At 36.9% G+C, this 22,080-nt stretch overlaps 3 protein-coding genes across 4 annotated transcripts; 1 reads left to right on the top strand and 2 right to left on the bottom strand.

The window, feature by feature from the left end:
- The first annotated feature begins 1,497 nt into the window (after window positions 1–1,497).
- Window positions 1,498–4,505, top strand: znf367 (zinc finger protein 367). Its single transcript, XM_062417114.1, has 5 exons — window positions 1,498–1,997; window positions 2,825–2,975; window positions 3,311–3,430; window positions 3,982–4,120; window positions 4,246–4,505. Exons 1-5 carry the CDS (start codon window positions 1,716–1,718, stop codon window positions 4,502–4,504), a joined length of 951 nt encoding a protein of 316 aa, XP_062273098.1. The 5' UTR covers window positions 1,498–1,715; the 3' UTR covers window position 4,505.
- Window positions 4,506–4,532: 27 nt separating this feature from the next.
- On the bottom strand, window positions 4,533–12,214 carry slc35d2 (solute carrier family 35 member D2). Of its 2 annotated transcripts, none has more exons than XM_062417113.1 (12): window positions 11,933–12,213; window positions 11,650–11,683; window positions 10,254–10,340; window positions 10,089–10,156; window positions 9,915–9,986; window positions 9,240–9,308; window positions 8,656–8,758; window positions 8,105–8,197; window positions 7,941–8,008; window positions 7,731–7,809; window positions 7,262–7,344; window positions 4,533–6,874 (listed from the first exon to the last, which is right to left on the bottom strand). In XM_062417113.1, the coding sequence occupies exons 1-12, from the start codon at window positions 12,061–12,063 to the stop codon at window positions 6,745–6,747; spliced, it is 1,017 nt and encodes a 338-aa protein (XP_062273097.1). In that variant the 5' UTR covers window positions 12,064–12,213; the 3' UTR covers window positions 4,533–6,744. The 2 variants fall into 2 exon arrangements, 1 of the variants encoding a protein (XP_062273097.1); XR_009925040.1 differs by having other exon boundaries at window positions 6,739–6,874; window positions 7,262–7,346; window positions 7,719–7,809; window positions 11,933–12,214.
- A 6,497-nt stretch (window positions 12,215–18,711) lies between these two features.
- On the bottom strand, window positions 18,712–20,104 carry ccl27a (chemokine (C-C motif) ligand 27a). Its single transcript, XM_062417871.1, has 3 exons — window positions 20,032–20,104; window positions 19,193–19,310; window positions 18,712–18,814 (listed from the first exon to the last, which is right to left on the bottom strand). Exons 1-3 carry the CDS (start codon window positions 20,093–20,095, stop codon window positions 18,712–18,714), a joined length of 285 nt encoding a protein of 94 aa, XP_062273855.1. The 5' UTR covers window positions 20,096–20,104.
- Between the last annotated feature and the right edge of the window lie 1,976 nt (window positions 20,105–22,080).

A 22,080-nucleotide genomic window follows, 5' to 3' on the forward strand; every position in this document is an offset into this window, starting at 1 on the left:
TGTCAATGCATGACATTCAAATATAAAAAGAAGTTTGTATTCTTAAATTATAATCTGGATGGTGTACCATCGAGAGTAAATCAGTTCTCCTTTTGGCACACAGCACAGTGTATGGATGAGCTTTTTTAAGTAACCATGTGAATTCAGAGTCAGATTACCTTATTTATCCCAGAGAGTAATTCAGTTTTTATAGTCTACCCAGACCTTATACAAACCAAAAACACACACAAATTAACAGGTGAAGTGGGCTGTGCCAGAAACATCAGATAAGGACAGATGTGTACACTGACACCTTGTGTGGCCCATGCATACTGACTCACACAATGACCATACCATCCACGTGAGAAAGTAAAAACACGATATAAACCAACTATTTGGTTAAGAAATAAATAAGTAAGCAATATTTAAAGCAGTGATTTAAGAACATTCACTGAGGAAAAGGCACCTATTGACTGATTACTACAGCATGAATGAGTGAGACAGACAGGACAGGCAAGCAAAGACAAACAGAAAGTATTTTGTTGCACTAGAGTGAATACTCATAGGACAATGACTACATACTTAAGTTATTTAACATGAACTGTATCCAAAACAAAATTGCTTGAATACATAAACTTAGTTACTGTTAATGTCAGTAGACCAAAAAGTGTCAGTTAATGACATCATTAATTGAAGTCTTCATGTTTCCAGTACGTGAGTGCGTTTGAAAAGCACCTTCCTGGTTTGGTTGGGTTTTTTCTCTGATGGGGAAATTAAGAGCAAAAATAAAAATTTTAATTGCGTGTTTTCCAAAATTACACTGATATGTTAAAACATTTAACAATTGATTGGGGAGAACCAACTTAAAAGGGGAAATCAGAGCCACTCTTTAGTCTCCTCAATGCAATATTTAAATATAACTTACATAGGTGTAATTCTGCATTTTTGTCTGTTATAGAGAGCAGTAAAGCAAAAGTAAAAACTTACACTGATATATCACCAAAAACATTTCAAGTAACCTTAAGTTTCTATTTATTTTTCCTCTCACACAGTGCGCCCTTTGTTCATGTATTTCCGCCCTAAAATGATTACGTAACTTTGGCGCCTCTGAGCCACCGTTTCCTTTCCCTTTAAATTGACCAAAAAGTGTAATAACATAAACAGACTCCTTCAGCGCGGGAAAGGGGACATCTGCTCGTCTGCAATGTAAAATTACCCGCCCTTCACTCTCATTGGCTGAGCGGTAGATGACCATGCCCTTCGCTCCTTTTTATTGGCCAATATTGTTTCAATCTCATTGGACAAAAGCGTCTCAGCCAATCACAACGTAAAGAGCGCCCTGGTTGTCTCAGGCTACTATGTTGCAGACTTATTCTATGTGGCCGCTCTCATTGGCTGCTTCAGACACGTGGGAGTGGATTCCTGCAGCTGATTGGTCGGTTGACGGCTCAGGCGCGATTTTGCAACGCGGGACAACGATCCTGTGGGCGCACACAGGTCAGTCCAGAGCGGCCGCGTCAAAGAGGAAACTACCAGTCATCTTTACCCCTGACTGTATCTTCTGCGGATACTTTGTAGCGAAGGACGGATTTCTTTTCTTTGCCTCTGTGGAAATGAAGGACATATTCACTCCGGATTGATAGGGCGCACTCAAAACAATCAAATATAAGTGAGACTTTAATCTTTCTTTTTTTAAACTTGCTTTTCTGACTCAACACCGGGACATCTATCTTTTCATGATGGCTGATAACAAGCACCCGCATGTTATTTTTTGCAACGACTCTCCCAAAAGAGTTTTGGTGTCGGTCATCAAAACCACCCCGATCAAACCCACTAAAGCTGAGGCTCTGACGCCGACAAGCCCTGGATTCAGCGACTTCATGGTCTACCCGTGGAAATGGGGGGAGAACGCCCACAATGTGACTCTGAGCCCGGGCTCAGTGAGCGGGGCTTCGTCCCCTACCGGGACCCAGACGGCCAGAGAAGCAGACACTGATCCTTCACCTGACCAGATGAAGGTACATGCTCAAACCCATTCATTACAAACTGTGACATGAAAATGATGTTGCTGCACAGACTGAGCAGTAATGGCCAAAACATATTGTAATAGTATAGTTTGAGGCTTTTGACAACACCGGATTACATGTATAACAACAGTTATAACTTAAAACAACACTTAAAATATATGTAACTACCAGTAATAACATTATATAAGAGTGCATGCATGCTTCTATTGATATTTTTAAAGACAAACTATCCCAAACGGAGTAGTTGGAGAAGATCAGTGCAGTCTTGGGGTAAATAATTGTTAATAAATTGAGATTAGACGAATTAAAATTGGGAATTTATGTATGGACTCAGCCTTAATATGGCCGGGATTGAGAGTCATTTAAAAAAACGCCCGCGCATTAGGGTGTGACCTGGTGGATTTTAAACCCCAGTTACTTCCTGATTTGGGAGCAGCTGCTCATACATGACGTGTATGCGCGCCAAAAATGTAACCGGATGTGAATGAATGAATGAATTATAATGAACAAACGTGCCACAATGTAACCCACGTGAGTTCAGCAAAGGAAATAATGATCGACATTATGTTTCAATGTATCGAGTACAAATCACTGGTAACTAACATGTACTGAATGTTTCTTTATAATAACAAATACATATACATATATGTAATAAAAGTAGTTTTAACATCATGTGCCAGTTAAAATTATACTTTCTGAAACGAGTTTTTCACAAATTTGGTAGTTTAAAAACATTTGGTACTCAAACTACAAATTATACTCAGGATCTGATGTTTTTGCTGAATTTGAGATCTGAATTTGTGTATTCTTGCTGCCAGGATGGTATCCGCAGAGGTCGTCCACGAGCTGACACCGTCCGGGAGCTGATAAATGAGGGGGAGACTTCATCCAGCCGGATCCGCTGCAACATCTGTAACCGGGTGTTCCCCAGAGAGAAGTCTCTCCAAGCTCATAAGAGAACACACACAGGTGAGTTCAGACAGCGAGGCATGGACAAGGTTATAATGTATTGATATATTAGTTTTTTAAAAGTACTTTGGAATAAAAGGTGGGGGTGTTGTGGTGGTATATAATGCCCACCTTTAGAAGCAGAGAGGGTCATGTAAACATCTGTATAACCAGATGCTGAACAGGTGGAGGCACAGCTCTGTTCTGTCTGCGAAAGTAGAAAAAGACTGATCTCCCTACTGTGATTGCAGCATTTACATCTGAAAATAGTGCATGTGTGTATCATTTTAAGCAGTACTGTGTAATAACTATTGAACAATAAAACAATTATCTAAATAACCCCCCCCCCCCTACAGGAGAGAGGCCCTATCTGTGTGACTATCCAAATTGTGGGAAGGCGTTTGTCCAGAGCGGTCAGCTGAAGACACACCAGCGGCTGCACACTGGGGAAAAACCCTTTGTGTGCTCAGAGAAAGGTGTGTTTTTACTTGTCAGTCGGCATTTATCTAAATTAGACTGAATCTGTAAGCCACAAGAGGTGGTCCATCACATTGTTTTTAAAAGAGACCGTGTCATTAAACTGGATGAAGTGTTATTATTGTAGTAAGCAACACATTTTTTTGTTACCTTGAGATTTTAGGTACTTTCCACTGGTATGAAATTGGGCTCAGTCAGTGTGACTGAGTGGAGCTTATAATTGGTTGAATTATGTTTGAAGACTTTTGGAAAGTACCTGAAATACACAATTGTGACCACAATTGTTCATAGTATGTGTACTATGAATAATAAAAAAATATGTACTATCAGGGAATCACCACTAGAATTTTTGTAGTTAATAACAGTGACGAGAAAAGGATTTATTCACAGTCTTTACTGATTTTTAAAAAACTGAACTGACTACCAAAATAGGTCTTGAATTACACATCGCAGCAACTTTAATGTCGCTGAGAAACATGACCTCTCATGGCTTACTGCATTTATTCACACCTGTTGATTAACATGTTGCTGCTTTGTGCTTTTTCCTCAGGTTGTGGCAATCGGTTCACACATGCCAACCGTCACTGCCCCAAGCATCCTTTCTCCCGTCTGAAGAGGGAGGAACCGAAGGAGGGCCTGGGGAAGGCCCAGTCGGTGGACAACAAGGCTGTGGCAGAGTGGCTGGCAAAGTAAGTGGCTACATTTCTGAAATTATCTCAACAGGTGGACTTGCAGTTTCAGAAAGAATGCATACTCTAACATATAGTGCAGTTTCAGTTTGTGTTAATATGCACTTTTCTCTCTGTCCTTGCAGGTACTGGCGAACTCGCGAGCAACGCGCTCCGACAACCACCAAGGTGAAACCGCAGGGCAAGGGGAGCGCTGAAGACCAGGAGCAACAGGATCCCATGGAGTTCCTTCAGTCTGACGAGGAAAACGGGGAAGAGGAGGAGACCCCAGAGGAAGAGAAGGGCAGTCAGGGGGGAGCCGCCAAGCGCCGCCTCCAGGAGCAACGAGAGCGTCTCCACGGTGCTCTGGCGCTCATCGAGCTGGCCAACAACCTGTCTGCCTGAACTCCCACCCTCCTCCCTGACCCCTCACCCCTCATATCTCCATTCCCAATCCGCCTTCCTGCAATATGTGCTGCAGCTAGAAATCATTCATAAACGCAGATCAGTGACTAGTTTAGTTTATTCTATCAAGTTGTGAAACCAGACTTTAAGAAAGAGCTGAATTGGCCCAAGATCAGTGTTAATGTACAGCAACATCTGTTCCCCTTTACAGCACCAGGAAGGCACAAGCTAAAGCACCTTATTCAGCTTCCATTTTATCCTTTTAGGCTGCTATTATTATAGAATTGACTATATGAAGAATGTCTTTCTTTCTTCTGCCTTCTGAAGGCAAAGGAAGAATACCTGTTATGTTTTAATTTGTTTTGTTTGCACTTTGATGGTAACGAGTTTTTTTAAGTATATTGTGAGTGTAAGAGAGTGTGTATGATTGATGTATATATGGATTAAGCTCAGATGGACAGAATGATACAGGGTGTGGTCCAACTTAATAAAATGTAAGTTGCATCCTGACTGTCAGACAGCTCCTAGGTTTCATCTCTAGTGTCGCAAGCACAACTTTTCAGCCACCGATGTCAGCCAGCAGTGGCAGAAATGGACTGAGAAAGATTTCAGATCGTTTTAGCCTCACCCACACAACTCTTTACAAGAAGCGGTGAGAATAGACAAAAAAAAGTCAGGGGAGCTGGATCAGTCTGTCAGGAGACATGGTCATTTTTACATGCAAATGAGAGGTGATCATTGCAAGCCTAATCCAGAGGTCTGGCAAGGCACAAACTTTGCCAAGCAATCCAAACTTTTGACAGTTTCACCACTTCTTACAGTACAAATACATGAAATAGTATCCGCATGACATTACCAGAGATGCAAGGGAAAATCCATCCTCATGTCTTTTGGTTTGAGTTCCTTAATATTCCAAAATATTTGGAGAACCAGAATACTTCTTACAACATGCCATATTCTCATTTTTCCAGCAGTTTTCCTCATAGACATGTATAAAATCTGCAGGCCAGAAGTTGTTTTCCAACCAGACGGGAGATATTTTTAGGAAGCATGATGTCAGCCATCTTTTATATTAAAAGGTGGCAGACCAGTTATGATACAGGCATAGCATCATGGTAGTGTGTGGTGCATGTATGTCATCTCATTTCAAAGTTTAAATTATGAGATATTTATTTCACCATGTTTTTTTTCTGTTTTAGAGTGCTGACATCACGACGATGTCTAAAGGGAAATATTCTGAAATCAGCAAAAAATTTAAAAAAGTTCTCAGCCACATTAATTTAAACATCCTTTTGAGCTAATAGGAATTGTCAGTTTTAGACATTTTGGTCCACATTGAAAGAAAATTAGTAAAGATATGTTTTAAGTACTTGCACCCCCTATTAAGTCTTGGATTAAGCTTGCAATGCACTGAAGATCAGATTTGTCACGTGTCCAGGAAAATGGCACTTGTTTTTTTTTTTTTCATGAAATGATGTGTAGTGCTGGGTGCTTTTCTTTCTTTTCTGTTTTTTTAAGCAACACTACATCATTCAACACTGTATGAAGCCTCTCATAACTGCCCTACATCTGGTTGTTTTGTGGAAACCTACACCTACAACCTGTCTCTCACTCTGTCACTCTAGCTGTGATGTTTGAATCTGTTTGATTTACAAATTGCCCTTTTGTGGAGTTAAGGTGAAACTGGAAGGCAAGTAAATTGTTGATAATCAAGACACCAAATGATTTATTGTACCTGATTATAGTTTATTGTGAAGCATTTCTAACCCTTAGACTATTTTGTGGTTTAAGAAATGTATGGCATTTAATATATACAGATTGTGTTTGTTAGAATATTGAGTGTGCACGATTTACCAAGAGCTTTGAAGTTTTGAATTTTAGTTTCAGTTGTCCCCTCTGCTAACAACCTCCAACAGTTTTCATGTTTGACATGTGTAGAGTGATCCTGCTTGCTTGGTAGACATTGTTACACATTTTAAAGTTAAGATTTCTCTGACAGCCTGCCCACACTGTTATACCACTTCTGGTCTTCAATAAACATTCACTGAACCGGATCCTGAATTCATGTGTTCTTTTGTTTTAATGTATTCATTTAGTAGTGGTGTTTATTAAATAACAGCAATAATCTATCCAGGGAAAGTGATTGATTTCAAAGAAATACAAAAGATAAGAAACAGTAGTTTTCTCCAATATGAAGCAGGACAGTGACACCAAGTGGTGATAAATATAATAGTGTCCATTTAGCTTGCAGAGTACTTCTCTTTAAGATCTTCTGCAATGTGAATCTTCAGCTCTTGTGTTCCTTCTGTGTTTTTTCCAGATGTTTCGTTGTTAAAAGTGAGATATGAGTACACAAGTCCACCTGACATACTGCAAAGCCAAAGATAAAAGCAATGCATGGTTAGGCCATGGAAAACATTTTTACCACTTCCCTGTTACTTGATAGATTATAGATAATAGATTTTATTTCAAAGATGACAGAACACATATGTCTGGAAATATTTGATCTTGTACATCCATGTTTTGCTCTGGATTGGAAATACAAGACTTGTATTTAGTTAGTGACAGAATTTGGTCACATGAAGGAAAGAAACCCTTCAAGTGAAAGATTTCTAAATTGATCTTTTAAAAAAACAACAACTATTAATGCTATTACTATTACTACAAGCTCATAGTTAAATAAGTTTTTTGCAAACTGTTTATAATTGTAAGAAAAGAAAAAAAAGTACAATAAAATACATTTGAACAGATTCTTACCAAATGCTGAGGCCCAGGAAGTTTGTCCAAGAGAACAGGTAGTCTCCACCCACAAAAATGCCAATAAAGGCTACAGCAACATTCTGGGGACATTTAAAAAATATATTATATTGTTAGCATTAATGTGAGGGATAAAAAAAATGTGACAATGCATAAGTACTTCTGCAAAGGAGGTTGTTTTTGTCTCAAAGACTTATGAAGAGAGTTAAGCTGTGGCAACATTTTGAACATTTTGCTCTTTTAGCATGAACTACTGCATTTACTTTAATGAGAAAATCTGCCATGTGTATCCTATAATAGTTTATCACTACTTGCCTGTCACTCGCATGATGCAGAATCCAGATTGGAACGTTAAATATTTTCTAATTAAAACGTTTTTTTTGAGGATTGTGTAACTTTGACAAATGTATACACTCTGAGTAGCCTACTTTCTAGTCCAAGGATCACATTCTTATCAGTGTGTTCTTACCTTTATTGCCCCGACTACAGTAGTAGTAAGCGCTGAGTTATAGTGGCTGCACAGGACTATGGAATACATCAGCACAAACCTGAAATAACAGTGCCAAGGCTTTTAAAAAACTTGGTAGGTTGAGGCAGTAATGGAAGTTTCGAAGTTCGACTTTTGAAGTTTACAAAAAAGAAATCATTAAAAGGTTTTCACTGAATTAAAGTGACATACCCCATGAAGCAGGACATGAGAAAACAACAAATAAATGTGGCTTTAACCCAGTCTTCAAATGTGACTGCCTGTGGATCAAAACATAAAAGTAGGTTATATAATAAAAGGAAACAGTTTGGGGCATTTAAGACAAACAAAAACTTGATACAGTCACAGTTACATACCTTGTGTAAGTCTCCAGTAAATGCACTTGCCAAGAGAGTTGGTATAACAATGATTAATGAGTTGTAAAATAAGACACCATATTTCCCAAGGCCCTTTACAAAAAAAGAGTAAAATATTTTATATAATGTGAGTAAAAATTGAACATACACAGATAACTTATGGGCATGTAAAGTTAAAAACCTATGGTCCATCTTTTATACAATTGTAAAACAGTAACATGTATGAAATATGAAAGCATACATGATAAAAGACATACAGGTATGAGCTAAATACAGTTTAATCACATTGCTTCCCTGCAAAGTTCTTATAAATAACAAAAAATATAATGTAAGCAATCAAAATCAATATAGTCAAACTCTTTAGAATTTATAACTGAGAAAACAAGCTTTATTGTGCAGAAATAAAATCTGTTATAACCTCATAATATGTGGGGCAGCTTTTCATACTATCAAGCAAAGCACACCTATAGAACTATTTAGCTGTTCTGACACGACCAGCACAATACAGATCAAATTGTCTCTATTTGTACAAAATGTGCAGAGAATGTTACCTCAATGCCAAGTTTCTTTTTGGTGTACACACCGCTGGCAGCAGTGAAGGCATCATTAAGCAGGATGAAAGTATAACTCTCAACATCGAAGGCCAGGTCAGAACTAAAGGAGACAAAATTACTGGTTTCTTGGCACTTTGATTATTTCTTAAACCAGGGGTTTCAAAGTCTCAGACTGTGGGCCTCCCTTCAAACAAAGCATTGAAAAAGGCTTTTTTTCTTTTAATTCCTGGATGCCTATAGGATCATGGTTATGTTATTTGATCCCATACACACTCAACGATTGAAACACTACAAATACACCAAATACATAAAAAGGCATTTATTATTGTATGACTCTGGGGAAAAAACTGTAAAATTCTCCAAAACTACTCTGAGCTATCTCTATCACATACATTTAGGCATTTCTACATGATCTGCTTCTGCTAACAAATGTAATATTGTTTCACTTCCATTCACTGAGCCTCCCCTGAAACTGTTTGGAGCCCCCCTTGGGAGGCCTGCCTCCCACTCTGAAAACGTCTGTTTTAAACAAGGTGTTTCAATTCAAAATGAGTCAGGTTACTTTTAAAGAAAAAAAGTACCTTGCAGCAACCATGGCACCAAAGATTATAGCTACAACACTGTAAACAAGTCGCTTTGGGAACGTTTTTCTGAAAAAGAAACACAAAAGCATTGAGTGCAAAACCCAAAACTACACAGGAAGACACACCAAATCAGGACAACACTTGACAATCTCTTTCTTTGTAAAATCACATCCACTTCTCTCTGTGCACTGAAAACTCCTGTCTTAATAAACTTGTCACAAATCTCCCCACACTGTATATTTCACAATACTTTCATACCAAATCTGTCATCATTCCTATACAATTATTCAATCATACTCTATTAAGCGCTTCAAAGTTAATAAAGATTATTCTAATCACTGATTAATGTGCAAATTATATTATGAATTAATTGTCTTGCCTATAAACTGTAAGAAAATAGTGAAAAATGCCTGTTATGATTTCTTAAGCATTGTCTTAAAATGTCTTGATTTGTCTGACTGATAGACTAGAACCCAAAGATTTTCAGTTTATTATCATGACACAAAAAGCTTAAAATCCTCAAATTTGAGATGCTCCAACAAGCAAATATTTGGTAGTTTTGCTTAATGATGATTAAAACGATTATTTGATTATCAAAATAGATGCTGATTAATGTTGTTTTCAAACGTTGCAGCTCTACATATCTCTAATAGTAAAATAAAAAAAACATACCTTAATATATATATTTCCAGGATCATTGTCATCAAAATTGTGAATTTCCGTAATACCGTAAACATGGGTAAGCTGTAAAAGACACAACATGTTTTTGGAAAGACTCTTGACTAAGCACTGTGAAACTTAATGACCAAAATCTGCTTAATGAGACCACAGTCAAAGTGATGAAACCTGAGCTTTTTGGTGCTCGCCAGTCCTGTTATGTGGTTCCCAACATACAACAATGGAAGAGGGAACATCTGGCAGGAACATAAAAGATAAAAATCAGATTTTGTCTTTTTATATAGAATATAATATAATTATATACTGTCAAGAGGTAAAACTGAAATGCCTTACTTTCAAGAGAACACTTTTGTCAAAATCTTGAAACTGGACTGTTTTTCTCTTTTTGGCAGCATAAAGGACAACAAGGGTGGTGATCATCTGAAAGAACAAAAACTATATGAGCCCAGTGATGGAAGAAGTAATCAGGTCCTTTACTTAAGTCAAAGTACCAATAAAGCAATGTAAAAGTACTCTATTACAAGTAAAGTAGTGTACTGCATGAACAATCCTTTTAAATAGAAGTACATAAGTATTGGCAACAATGTGTGGTTAATGTATAAAAGAAAAAGTACTTTTTTACTTTTACTTTTTACTTTACCAATTTCCTATTCAAGTGAATGGGAGAGTGGCCTCAGACTTTTGGATCCCACTGTATTTTTTACTATATTTAAGATATTTCACATTTCAATAGTAAAATGTATTTATATAGTTATATCATCTTTCTTTATGGTAGTGGTATTTTACTCTTACCAAGTATAAGTATTTGTGTTTTCTCTTCTTTAATTGTTATGCACCACAACACCAAGGCAGATTCTTTGTATGTGTAAACCTACTAAGTAATAAGCTAGCTGCTAGAGATGGAGCTACTTTATATACAGTTAGATGGTTAAGTCCAGTGGTTCCCAACCTAGGGGTCAGGCTCCTCCAAAGGGTCACCAGATAAATCTGAGGGGTTGTGAGATGATTAATGGAAGAGGAAAGAAGAAAAACAAAATTCTGACATACAAATCTCTCTTCAGTTTTTGGACTTTTTCCTCTAATTGGATCATTTTAACATTTATTGAATTGAAACTACGTGAGAAGGTCAGAGGGAAAACTGACTATTTGGTGGACTCACAGATATGTGAAAATGTGACTCTGACTGCACACTGCTTTTTGCAAGACGTCAAACCACTGGTTTAATAGATAGATAGATAGATAGATAGATAGATAGATAGATAGATAGATAGATAGATAGATAGATAGATAGATAGATAGAAGACTTTATTGTCCACCATGGTGGAAATGTCCTCTCCAAGACATCAAATTACACAAGACAAATCAAGACACTCCATGACATACAACAAAAGGGAAAAGAAAAAAGTTGTGCAAATACACATGAACAGCAACAGCAGGTGTAAATACTATACTAAAGCCCTCTGAGGAGATCTCCTGGTACAGTCATATCAGGTTCAGAGCTTGTATGGCATGTGGAATGAAAGATTTCTAAAATATGTTCTGGCTTTAACAAGGTGTTGTACTTTAAAAGCTAGTTATGTTATCCATTGTCATCCAGTTTATAAATTATGTACTTAATTGTAGTACTTCAGTAAATGTACTTAATTACTTTCCACCACTGTTTGTGACAGACAGACAGACAGAGAGGGAGGAGGAGGAGGAATATGAAAATCCAAACTGGGTCACTCACCTGGCCAATTCCTAGACACATGTAGGATGGAAACCTGCAAAGCAACAAGTTCTTTATCAGACCAGATCAGGAAAAGTGACTCCATAGTGACAAACGGCAAATCAGCTTATTATCCGGGTTATTCTCAGCTTCTCTCTCTCTCTCTCTCTCTCTCTCTCTCTCTCTCTCTCTCTCTCTCTCTCTCTCTCTCTCTCTCTCTCTCTTTCTGCGTGTGCGACTGTGCGTGTGCTTCCCATCGACAGTGTACAATACCAAAGTGACAGCACAACAAAGCGCCACCCACCTGAAACTCGTCAGCACCGTTTTATTCACCACCGTGATCAGAAACGAGCTACCGGCGTAAAACACGGCAGAGACAAACTTGTGCAGCCCGGAGTGTTCAGCGGCTTCCTGGCCGGCTGGGGCAGACATCATCACCAGCTCCTGGAGAAGAAACCTGTCACACTGTGAAAATGATAGGCTATGAATACAGTGTTTTGAAAAGGCGAAGTGACTGCTGGTGTGCTGCCTGTTTCTGCTGGTGTTTCCTGTCAACCAGTAGTGGACGGCCACACAGGAAAAGGGGAGATGGGCGGTCCTCCCATTATTATGTAATCATCAGGAAGGGTCAAGCCCAACCACAGCAGTATGACTTATTCTTCAAGTTGTCGACCGATATGATAAAGTTAACACATAAGAAAAGGATTAAAACATTTAAACTAAATTAAAATTTAAAGGCTTGCTATAGTTCAGTGTAGTTTTTGTTTTTTTATAAATACACAATTTAAGGCTGTATTTGGATTTTTCTTCTTGAGTTTAAGTAGTGATAACACAATACTGACAGACTAAAGTCCAACATTTAAAGAGAGGGGCTGACACCGATATTAGAGAGTAATAAAATGATATCGATTATCAATATATTGGCCAATAATCTCATCTATAAACATACATTTTTTTTGCAATGATCCCTCAAATGTGGTTATTAAACACTTGTGATAAACATATATAATGATATTTGAGTTTGACAATAAACTTATTGTACACAATCAATACTAAAGTATTCGTTAGTTTATCATGTTTTTTGTTTTGTTTTGTTTTGTTTTGGTTGCAAAATCCTATAAATATTCTGTCAAGTGAATACTCTTTCCACTTTGTGTGCAATATTACACAAAAAGAAATGCATACTTGAGGAAGTTTAATGGGGTACGAAGATTTTCTTATTTGAAGCTAAAACTGTAAGGTTTTTTATATGGAGCATGTGTACTACAGTGTGGTCATCTGCTCTATGGTGGAGCCTTTGATATGAGTTTAACATTTCGGACATGTTTTGTTCTTGCTTGTGAATGTCTACTACAGTGATGTCACAAACTGTGATGTCCATCGTAAAGCACTGTGGCCAATTATTACACACAATCACTCTATACTTTTCTCAACTTAAAGATACATCATTAAAAAAACATTAAATGCAGAAACTGGACCTCTAAATGTATTCTAACAGATGTGTCCTTGTATGTTTTTGTATGAAAAACATTGCATAAATAGACATTTTATTCAAAATTCAAGAGATTATATTGTTACATGCTCAACAACACAACAAATGGCAGCACTGAAGACAGAAATGTTGCTTTTTCAAGCTCTACTCAGAGTGAATAATAAAATGATAGAGAAGAGGAAGATAAAAGAGAGACAATTAAAATATGAACAAATATGTATTATATTGCACACTGGTATACAGATGTGTTACTGCACATAAGTGATATAAGATATCATGTTATGACATTGTGCAGCACATTTTGACTTGTCTTGTAGCCATGCCAACTTAAACACTGGCTGATAAAAAAATACTTATCATGCTTCATTGGGAAAGTAGACAAAGCTATCTATAAGAAACTGCGCTATGCTGCGACCACATCTGTCGTTCGGACAGGTTGACTTGTTTGAGAGTAGAGTTTTCACTATGAAAAAGCTATTTGTTGAGGCAAATATGTTAATAAAGAAACACTTTGACAATGCATTTAAACCACAAAATGACAGTTAATTAAAATACTGAAAACTTGTGGCAGCCACTTTACTAACATGCTTATTAATGGTTCTATTTTGTGGGTTACTGGCAGATTCAAGTGCCATAGCAAGTATTCTGACAGCCCAAAGAGAAACAAAAGAAAAATGTGCAACTTTGAAACCGGTTTCCTGAGTGAAAGTCTGCAAGGAGGAACTTGTACTTTAAGGGGGTGTGGAGCCTGACAGTTGTGCCAACTACACAGTAAGATAAACATTTGCGGTTCCTTCTGTTTGCACGACACTGTTTAAGAAAAAAGTCACTCTGGCAAACCTGAGGAATTTGGAGGGGAGGAGATTAATAATAACATGTCAAATGTTAAATATAAAGTGACCACAGTAGCACCACACGCCACACCTTTACTAGCTATGAGTATTTCCTCTAGAGGGTGCTGCTGCATTAGACCTGCTGTGACTTTCCCCCTCTGTGCCTCCAGATTTAATATCAGCAGTCTGACAGTTTCTATATTATTCTTGTTTGCTTAGAGGTATCTTTTTTTTTTCAAACTGTTTCTCTTTCTACTACACATTGGGAAAAAAGATCCATCACGTTGCCCTTTGAAGAAAGATGAACCACAGCAAACACTTTGTGACAGTTCAGGTGCTTATGAATCAGTGTCAGGAGGATTACCACAAAAGATTAAACTTTTGGCAGGAGTACACCAGCCCTCACCTGTGACATGTTTTATGGGTATTTGGCACCATCTTATTTGTTTGTTCAGTATATTTTCTTACACTAAAGCTGAAGTCACAGAGCCTGATTGTCTCTTAAACCAGTCTGGATTTGACTTTGGGTCTCTGCTGATATAAATCCTGGCTCAGTCTAAGAGTGGCAACCCATCTCTAACTTTTTGTTTGGGGAAAGTCAAAGACAGATTTGTTATGAAGTATACCCTTTGCCAACTGTCCTTTGCCAACGCATATTTATCCCTGCATTGCACAACTGAAGCACTGGTTAGGGCAACTGAAGGATATTTTTATTTGATGAATACATCAACATTATTGTACTACTCAAAACATACAATCATTTACTGTATCTATATCAGGTACTTTATAGTATTCTGTGTTTATAGTCAGGTTATTGAATCTCTAAGGTCTTACGGGGGAAAAACAATGAAGTGCAGCGCAAGCTATGTGTATGCTGAGACTACTGCTTTAAAGCGAACACTGGTCATTTAGTTTTTATGTGTGTGCTGATATTACGGTTACAAAGCAAACACTAACTATTCAGGGTTATGAGAACACCTGCAGTTTTGAAGAACTTTATTAGAAAATGATGATTTGTCAAGGCTAAAGACAATGGTCAAATTACATAGATGTCCAAGAAGTGTCAAAGAAAGCCTCAAAACGGCTTCAGAAATGGACTTCCTGTTGATGATTTAGTTGCAATATACTCTCATAAGGCCATACCTTGAATACAGCACAGGGCTCTTTGTGGGATACAATAAGAAACAACAAGATGAATTGGAAGCAAGTTCAAAAATGTGCCCTTAAAATCACCAGAAGAAGATCTGGCATCATTTCAGAACTTGTTAAGGGACAAGCAGAAACCATCCACTGCATGCGGCAGCCGTACTGCAATTGGAACATTTATTTCCTAGGCTGTGCACACACACTTGCAGGGAAATGACACCTATTTATTTTAATTTTTTTTAAACTTACAAACTGTCAAAGCTAAAAGCCAATACAAACAGATTAAGAAACTCAACTCTGCATAGTGCAGTGGGGCCAATCAATCAAGTGTCTCACAAGACAGGTTGGGATGCAGGGGATGAGGTGTCGAGATATTGCTACTGTGTAAGAAAGTTACCTTTTAACCCTTACATACATGTTCTTCACAGTATCCTTTCATTTGTCCCTGTGCCAAATTTGCGCAATATTTTAAAATAATATTTTTTTGGGGCGGTCAAATTTAACCTAGAACATCTATTGACATAATGAAATATGTATCAGCTGGATAAAAATAAACAAAAGTTGAAATACTATTTAAATGTTACTAAATATCACAATGTAAAATACTTGACGACATTTAAAATCTCACTTAAGTTAACATTTAGAAGCGATATCAGCTAAATTTACTTAAAGTATAAGTAAAAGTACTTTTTCAGACAATCAGCCCCTGACTAATATATTAAATACATTTATTAAAGTACATTAGTAATAGTAATGAGTCATGAGGCAATGAGGCATGAGCAGCATACCATGACTAATTTGTAAGAGTCACAAGAGGAATCTGAGTGAGGTGGTGAGATAATAGATTTAGTAAGAAGGCAGAAAAAACATATTTCTACTACATACATTTGGATTAATATTCAAAACTTTTCTTTAATCTTTGCATTTTTGTGAAATATTGGAGAGTTTAACCTCTTTGGGCCTCAAACATTTATTTATTCTATTATTATTATTATTATTTATTTTCAGGAGTTAAATCAAGATATATTGCATAACTGACAAAAAGAAACAAACAGGATAGTTTCTGTAGGATGAAAACTCTTGAAAACATCATAGTGAGAGATTTTATTTTTACTCCACAACTCAGATAGTTGATCTCCGTTTCTTCCTCAGCTGAAGGACCACCAGATGGTTCTTCAGCTTGGGATGAGCACATACGGGCCTTCTCATGTCCTTTACATACAGTCTACGGACCCACAAAGAAAGAAAGTTTCAATTTTAGATAAATGCAAGAATATACTATATACAGTACTGTGCAAAGGTTTTAAGCTATTTAAACACTTAGATTATTATCCATTCTTATCATGCAACACCATCAAGGAAGCATCTGAATGAACCATTTATTCTGTAGCATGACAACAACCCAAAACATATATATATATATTTATATATGAAACTATAAGATTAGAGTAATTGTTAAACCATAAATTAGAGTAAGTGAATTTACATGCTCCTTTTGGCTGAACAGTTTATGTCTTTGTCTCTCACTAAGTGGATACTAGATAATGAAACAACTTCAAAATCACTGTAATCTTTGAGTTTATCGTTGACCTTAATCACTTACATCAGTGCGGAGATGTCACAGGCACCTCTTTGGGCCTCAAACATTTATTTATTTGAAACCATGTGAGACATCTGAAACATGACAAAGAGACACAAATACACAGTGATGTTTTTCGTAAAGTGCCCACGAGCCTAAACGTTTGAGAAACACTGTTTTATAATACCATATTTATAACCTTATCATTGTTATTTTAAGTAAAAAAAGTTTAAAGTAGTCAAATAAATATAATGTAGTAGAAAATATGATATTTCCTTCTGAAATGTAGTGGAGTAGAAGTACCAAGTTAAGTACAAGTACCATACAATTGTACTAACTTGAGTAAATGTACTGAGTTACACTGCACCACTAGTAGGTTTCTGTATATTAAGGACAATTTGATTTATCGTCTCTGGAGAAACCTATTCTAACCTGGCTACACATAAATTAAAAGAAAGTATTTCTCCTGTGTGACTCAACAGGCTTTATGACTGAAAATTGCTGCAGTTGGTTTTCTGCTGCTTTGATGGGGTGAATAACAAATACCTCACTATCATAACATCCTGAAGCCTTGGGTCTCAAACTGACTAATAGTTCGATATTAGTGACTCTGAATGGAGTACTGCAGAGGTGGATTATTGCTCACCTTTGATTTTATTGTCTTGTCATCAACACATATTTCAGCTGATTCTTTCATTGCTATTACAGGATAGTTATTTAGAATGACTACAAGAATGTAATAGTAGTGGGAATTACAGTAGGAATTTACACAAAAGCGACTGACAAATTGTTTATTAATGAAATCTGGAAGGCTGTAAAATACTACAGGCAGCATCTGTTGCTACCTGATGAAGAACGTCTACTGGCTTTCTTTCAGTCTTGGATTATGTAAATGTTGATTTGGATTTTTCTGTTGCCCTGCAATACTAGATATCTGTATTTCTATACCTTCAGGTCAGGCTCCAGAGCATGTTTTATAAGGAAAGGAGGCGTTCCATTAAAACAATAATATTTTATTTATTTTGGAAAAAGCACTTAAAATTTAACTCACAGTTGTTTTCCAGCATACGTTTACAATATTTTATTTAAGCAAGATGAAGTAATCACCCAATAACAGGAGTAAGATGGTGGATGGAGGTGAGAATTCAAACAACAGGGAGCTGCCTAAATGTTTTTACACTCACAGATGTGTTCTTCAAATGCATTTAGGAGCAATACTTTCATAACAACAGATACGTTTTCATTAGTGATCCCAAATGTCCCAAGTACAAGAAAGCACCTCAGTTACAGTCAAAGGATTACATCTATCATTCACCTTGGAGTGAATCCAAATAAATCAAGTAGATGATCTTTCTAGAAGCTCTCCAAATGTTTTTATAACCTATGCTCTATGTTGTGGCCTGTCTCAATGGAATTAATCATGACGGAGAGAGGGAGCGGTGTCAGCGTTTTCATCATCAGAGGGCAAGACTGAACAGAGAAAGTCAATTTTCTTTTCATTTATTGAAAACTTGAGGTTTGCATATCTATGGGTACGTTGCAGCATTTTTTTTAGATTTCTCAGATGTATGTAAAGTTTCTATGGTCTCTGAATGCTCTCATCTAGTGTTGTGACAAAGAATTAACACAGACTGTCTCCAGGAAAATAAATTCAGCATCATCTGACTGTGTTTCTTCATGTAGTTAGAAAACAACCAGCACCAGTGAATGCCTCTGTTGTTTATATTACTTTGACCACACAGATATGTTTGTATGTTTTATTTTCAATAAGCAACATTGTTGTAACCAGAAAATCTCTCTCGATAGTTTGACTACATCTGAAAAGTGAAATAAAACAAAAACAAACAAAAAAAGTCACATTGTACAGAGATTTATTTTACCACTGATCGCACCTAACGTATCGAGAAGCTGCTTTTCAGGAGTTAAATCAAGATATATTGCATAACTGACAAAAAGAAACAAACAGGATAGTTTCTGTAGGATGAAAACTCTTGAAAACATCATAGTGAGAGATTTTATTTTTACTCCACAACTCAGATAGTTGATCTCCGTTTCTTCCTCAGCTGAAGGACCACCAGATGGTTCTTCAGCTTGGGATGAGCACATACGGGCCTTCTCATGTCCTTTACATACAGTCTACGGACCCACAAAGAAAGAAAGTTTCAATTTTAGATAAATGCAAGAATATACTATATACAGTACTGTGCAAAGGTTTTAAGCTATTTAAACACTTAGATTATTATCCATTCTTATCATGCAACACCATCAAGGAAGCATCTGAATGAACCATTTATTCTGTAGCATGACAACAACCCAAAACATATATATATATATTTATATATGAAACTATAAGATTAGAGTAATTGTTAAACCATAAATTAGAGTAAGTGAATTTACATGCTCCTTTTGGCTGAACAGTTTATGTCTTTGTCTCTCACTAAGTGGATACTAGATAATGAAACAACTTCAAAATCACTGTAATCTTTGAGTTTATCGTTGACCTTAATCACTTACATCAGTGCGGAGATGTCACAGGCACCGTTGCTGTGCTGCATTTCCCATCTTCGAACCTTCAACAGGATCCGCCTTGGAATGACCTTTTTTGTTGTGACACAGCATTTTGGGATGCCAGCTACAATTTGGGATTAAAGTCCATTGTAGGAAGAAGAAAAAAGAACAACAGAATATGGTTATACAAAATAATTCTATTTTTAAATGTGTTCAAGAATGATAACAAAAGGACAAGCAAACTTAAATCTCCCAAAATAAACTTTTTTCAGCATTGAAGAGAAACTCAAGAATTGATCTTCCCATTATTACACACAGCACAATTTCAGTAGTTTACCTTTTTTTGAAGAGCACAATACACTGTATTAGACTTGTTTGGTTTGACAGAGAATGAAAATAATGACTATGAACATTTATGCTCAGCAACTAAAACACTTAACAGGACTGAAAGTTTTTGATTGTGCAGTCAAATATGCGGAATAACTATTTTTCCTTCTTTTTAAAAAAAAAATGGCTATATGTCTCTCTCCTTTGGGATACACCTGTTTTGCCAGGAGTGGACATTTATAATTAACTTCACCTGTGTGATGTGTGTTCACCAGCACACACGCTGAAGAAGCAAAACGTCTGTGTGGTAATTTAAAAAAAAGGAAATTTGGAGTGCTGTCCTAGTTTTTCTTTTTCATTAATAACCACTTCAAAGTCAACATGTTGCAACAGGTTTAATATTATCCCTCTCATTTAAAACTAAAAATCACCTAGATGTGCCAAATACTACATCCTTTCCCTAAAACACACAAATAAAAGTGTAAAATGTATTTCTCATTTCTCACTGGAGTCCTTACCTTCAGTTGAGGCGATGGCCAAAGCACACAGACAGACAATCATGAACACGACTTTGAGATCCATACTGGCAGAGAAAATGATGGCAGGAAATTTTGTCCTCACTTTTTATAGGTCTGTATCGGCCCTGAACATACAGCTGTGCTCCCCCGCCCACGGCGGGGTACATAAGGTAATAAAACAGTGATGATTAATCACCCTATTAAAATATAAATGCCTTTGTGAATCAACTGTTACTTTCACTTTGAGTTTGCATCTTTGTTCAAACTGCTGGTGCTGGAATAGTTTTTTACAGGAATCTAAGGCTCAGACAGGCTCAGACAGGTTTAATGAGCACTCTTTTCAAACGATCTTGTTTTATTAATGGCTACCAAATACAAGTTCAGCGACCTCAACACCCAGAGTCATGAAAGACAGGATATACTGAATGTCATAGGTTAAACAATTATGGTCCACTAGAAGCAAAAAGCAAAATGATGCAAAACGATGCTCAAACAGTCAAAAGGAAATATTTGATTTCACTGTTAAAAAACAACTGATTTCTTCTGTGAGTAACCTTTTTTGGCAGCAGTTTGGAGTAATGATTATAGGCTTGATCCAGAGAGAATGTGTTCAAGCATCATTTTTCCAGGTATTCCAGGTAGGAGGTTCAACAAACTCTGAGTGTAAAGCTTGATTTATACTTCTGTGTCAAGGAGAGAGAAGTGGCATGGGAGAAAATTGCTGCCCGAGTCAATGCTTAAGTTTTAATGCACCACTCCACTGACTTAACTTACCTCACTTAAAATTGTTGCATACAGGTGAAAAAGTGATGTGACGTATTTGGAAGCAGCTAAAAATGACACAATTTTACTTATTATACATATTGGAGTAATTGATTTTAAGACTATAATGTGACGATGTGTACATGAATATTAAATAAAATACTTCCTAAGAATAAGATGAACAAGAAGGCAGATATGGCCGGAGAATGTTAAGAAATGATTGAGTGTAATGAACAGTGATTCCGTTCTAACAGATATTCATGTCGGAATGAAAGCACATCCAATTGAGCCCTGAATACATCTCCCGACATAAGGCATTGCAAATTAATTCTGCCTCAATATCTATTGGATTGCAAAGAAATGGACAACCATGTCTGGCAGCTTGCTTCAGTTAGGAGACAGGTAGAAAACTCTGGGTTTCTTAAAGAAAACCTGCCAGCGAGCAGGTTATGTTCACAGAGTCAGTTACCATGGTGACTGACTCTGAGTTTCACTTAACTCTCTTTCTGGAACGGATAACTTTTTTAGTTTTCCTCATCTCAGGGTTAACTTACTCTGAGTTATCACAAAACCCGCTTTCTGGAATACCCCCCTGCTCTGCACCAGCTGACCCTTACCAGCAAAAAACAACAACAACAACAACATAAAATAAATCGTATTCATATTCCTCAAATACTTGTAAAGGCAAAACTCCCAAAACAAACAAACAAACAATAAAACCAGACAGATATTGTTTACGGTGTTACTGATACAAATGAATCCATGTTGACTTTGATGACATTTTATGTTGACTTAACACACAGATACTCTCAGGTGTGGCTTGCAAGCTGTTGAATGTTGTGCAATTTTACAGAGCATGCGAGCCAAACAATATTACAAAAAAAAAAACCCACATAAAAACAATCTAACAGGTCCTCAGGGGAATTTTGCTAGTAGCACAAAAGAAAGACTGATGTTTTGGGTGTTTGAAACTGGAAAAGATGGTGACGTGGTAGCAGTCAAAAGCCAACAAGTGAAAACATCTTTGTATAGTCAGAGAACATTTTGACATGTCACATTCAGAAAAGCGAAGGTGTAATGAATGAAAATGACAGAAGGGTGAATTCAATTTAGCCGATTCAGTTTCAGGGTCCTGGTATTGTGAATGTTGGCTCACTGTTACGGCTTAATGAGACACTTGAAAAACTTAAATATTGAACAAAGCCATTGTTAATGTTATTAGCAACACCTGTGCTTTTTCTTACTGTGACAGTTCAAAATGTCGAAAAAGGCCCTTTGACACTCCAA

The sequence above is a fragment of the Scomber scombrus genome, chromosome 4 (assembly GCF_963691925.1).
Source record: "Scomber scombrus chromosome 4, fScoSco1.1, whole genome shotgun sequence".
In the NCBI taxonomy this organism is placed as follows: Eukaryota; Metazoa; Chordata; class Actinopteri; order Scombriformes; family Scombridae; genus Scomber; species Scomber scombrus.

Coding starts and splice junctions, on each gene's coding strand:
- ccl27a (XM_062417871.1), bottom strand. CDS start 20,095: ATGGATCTCAAAGTCGTGTTCATGATTGTCTGTCTGTGTGCTTTGGCC. Junction 19,311..20,031: donor GGCCATCGCCTCAACTGAAG/GTAAGGACTCCA, acceptor CCCAAATTGTAG/CTGGCATCCCAAAATGCTGT. Junction 18,815..19,192: donor TGTGACATCTCCGCACTGAT/GTAAGTGATTAA, acceptor GTGGGTCCGTAG/ACTGTATGTAAAGGACATGA.
- znf367 (XM_062417114.1), top strand. CDS start 1,716: ATGATGGCTGATAACAAGCACCCGCATGTTATTTTTTGCAACGACTCT. Junction 2,976..3,310: donor TCATAAGAGAACACACACAG/GTGAGTTCAGAC, acceptor CCCCCCCTACAG/GAGAGAGGCCCTATCTGTGT. Junction 3,431..3,981: donor CTTTGTGTGCTCAGAGAAAG/GTGTGTTTTTAC, acceptor CTTTTTCCTCAG/GTTGTGGCAATCGGTTCACA.
- slc35d2 (XM_062417113.1), bottom strand. CDS start 12,063: ATGATGTCTGCCCCAGCCGGCCAGGAAGCCGCTGAACACTCCGGGCTG. Junction 9,987..10,088: donor GCGAGCACCAAAAAGCTCAG/GTTTCATCACTT, acceptor TGTCTTTTACAG/CTTACCCATGTTTACGGTAT. Junction 8,759..9,239: donor GGTGCCATGGTTGCTGCAAG/GTACTTTTTTTC, acceptor TGTCTCCTTTAG/TTCTGACCTGGCCTTCGATG.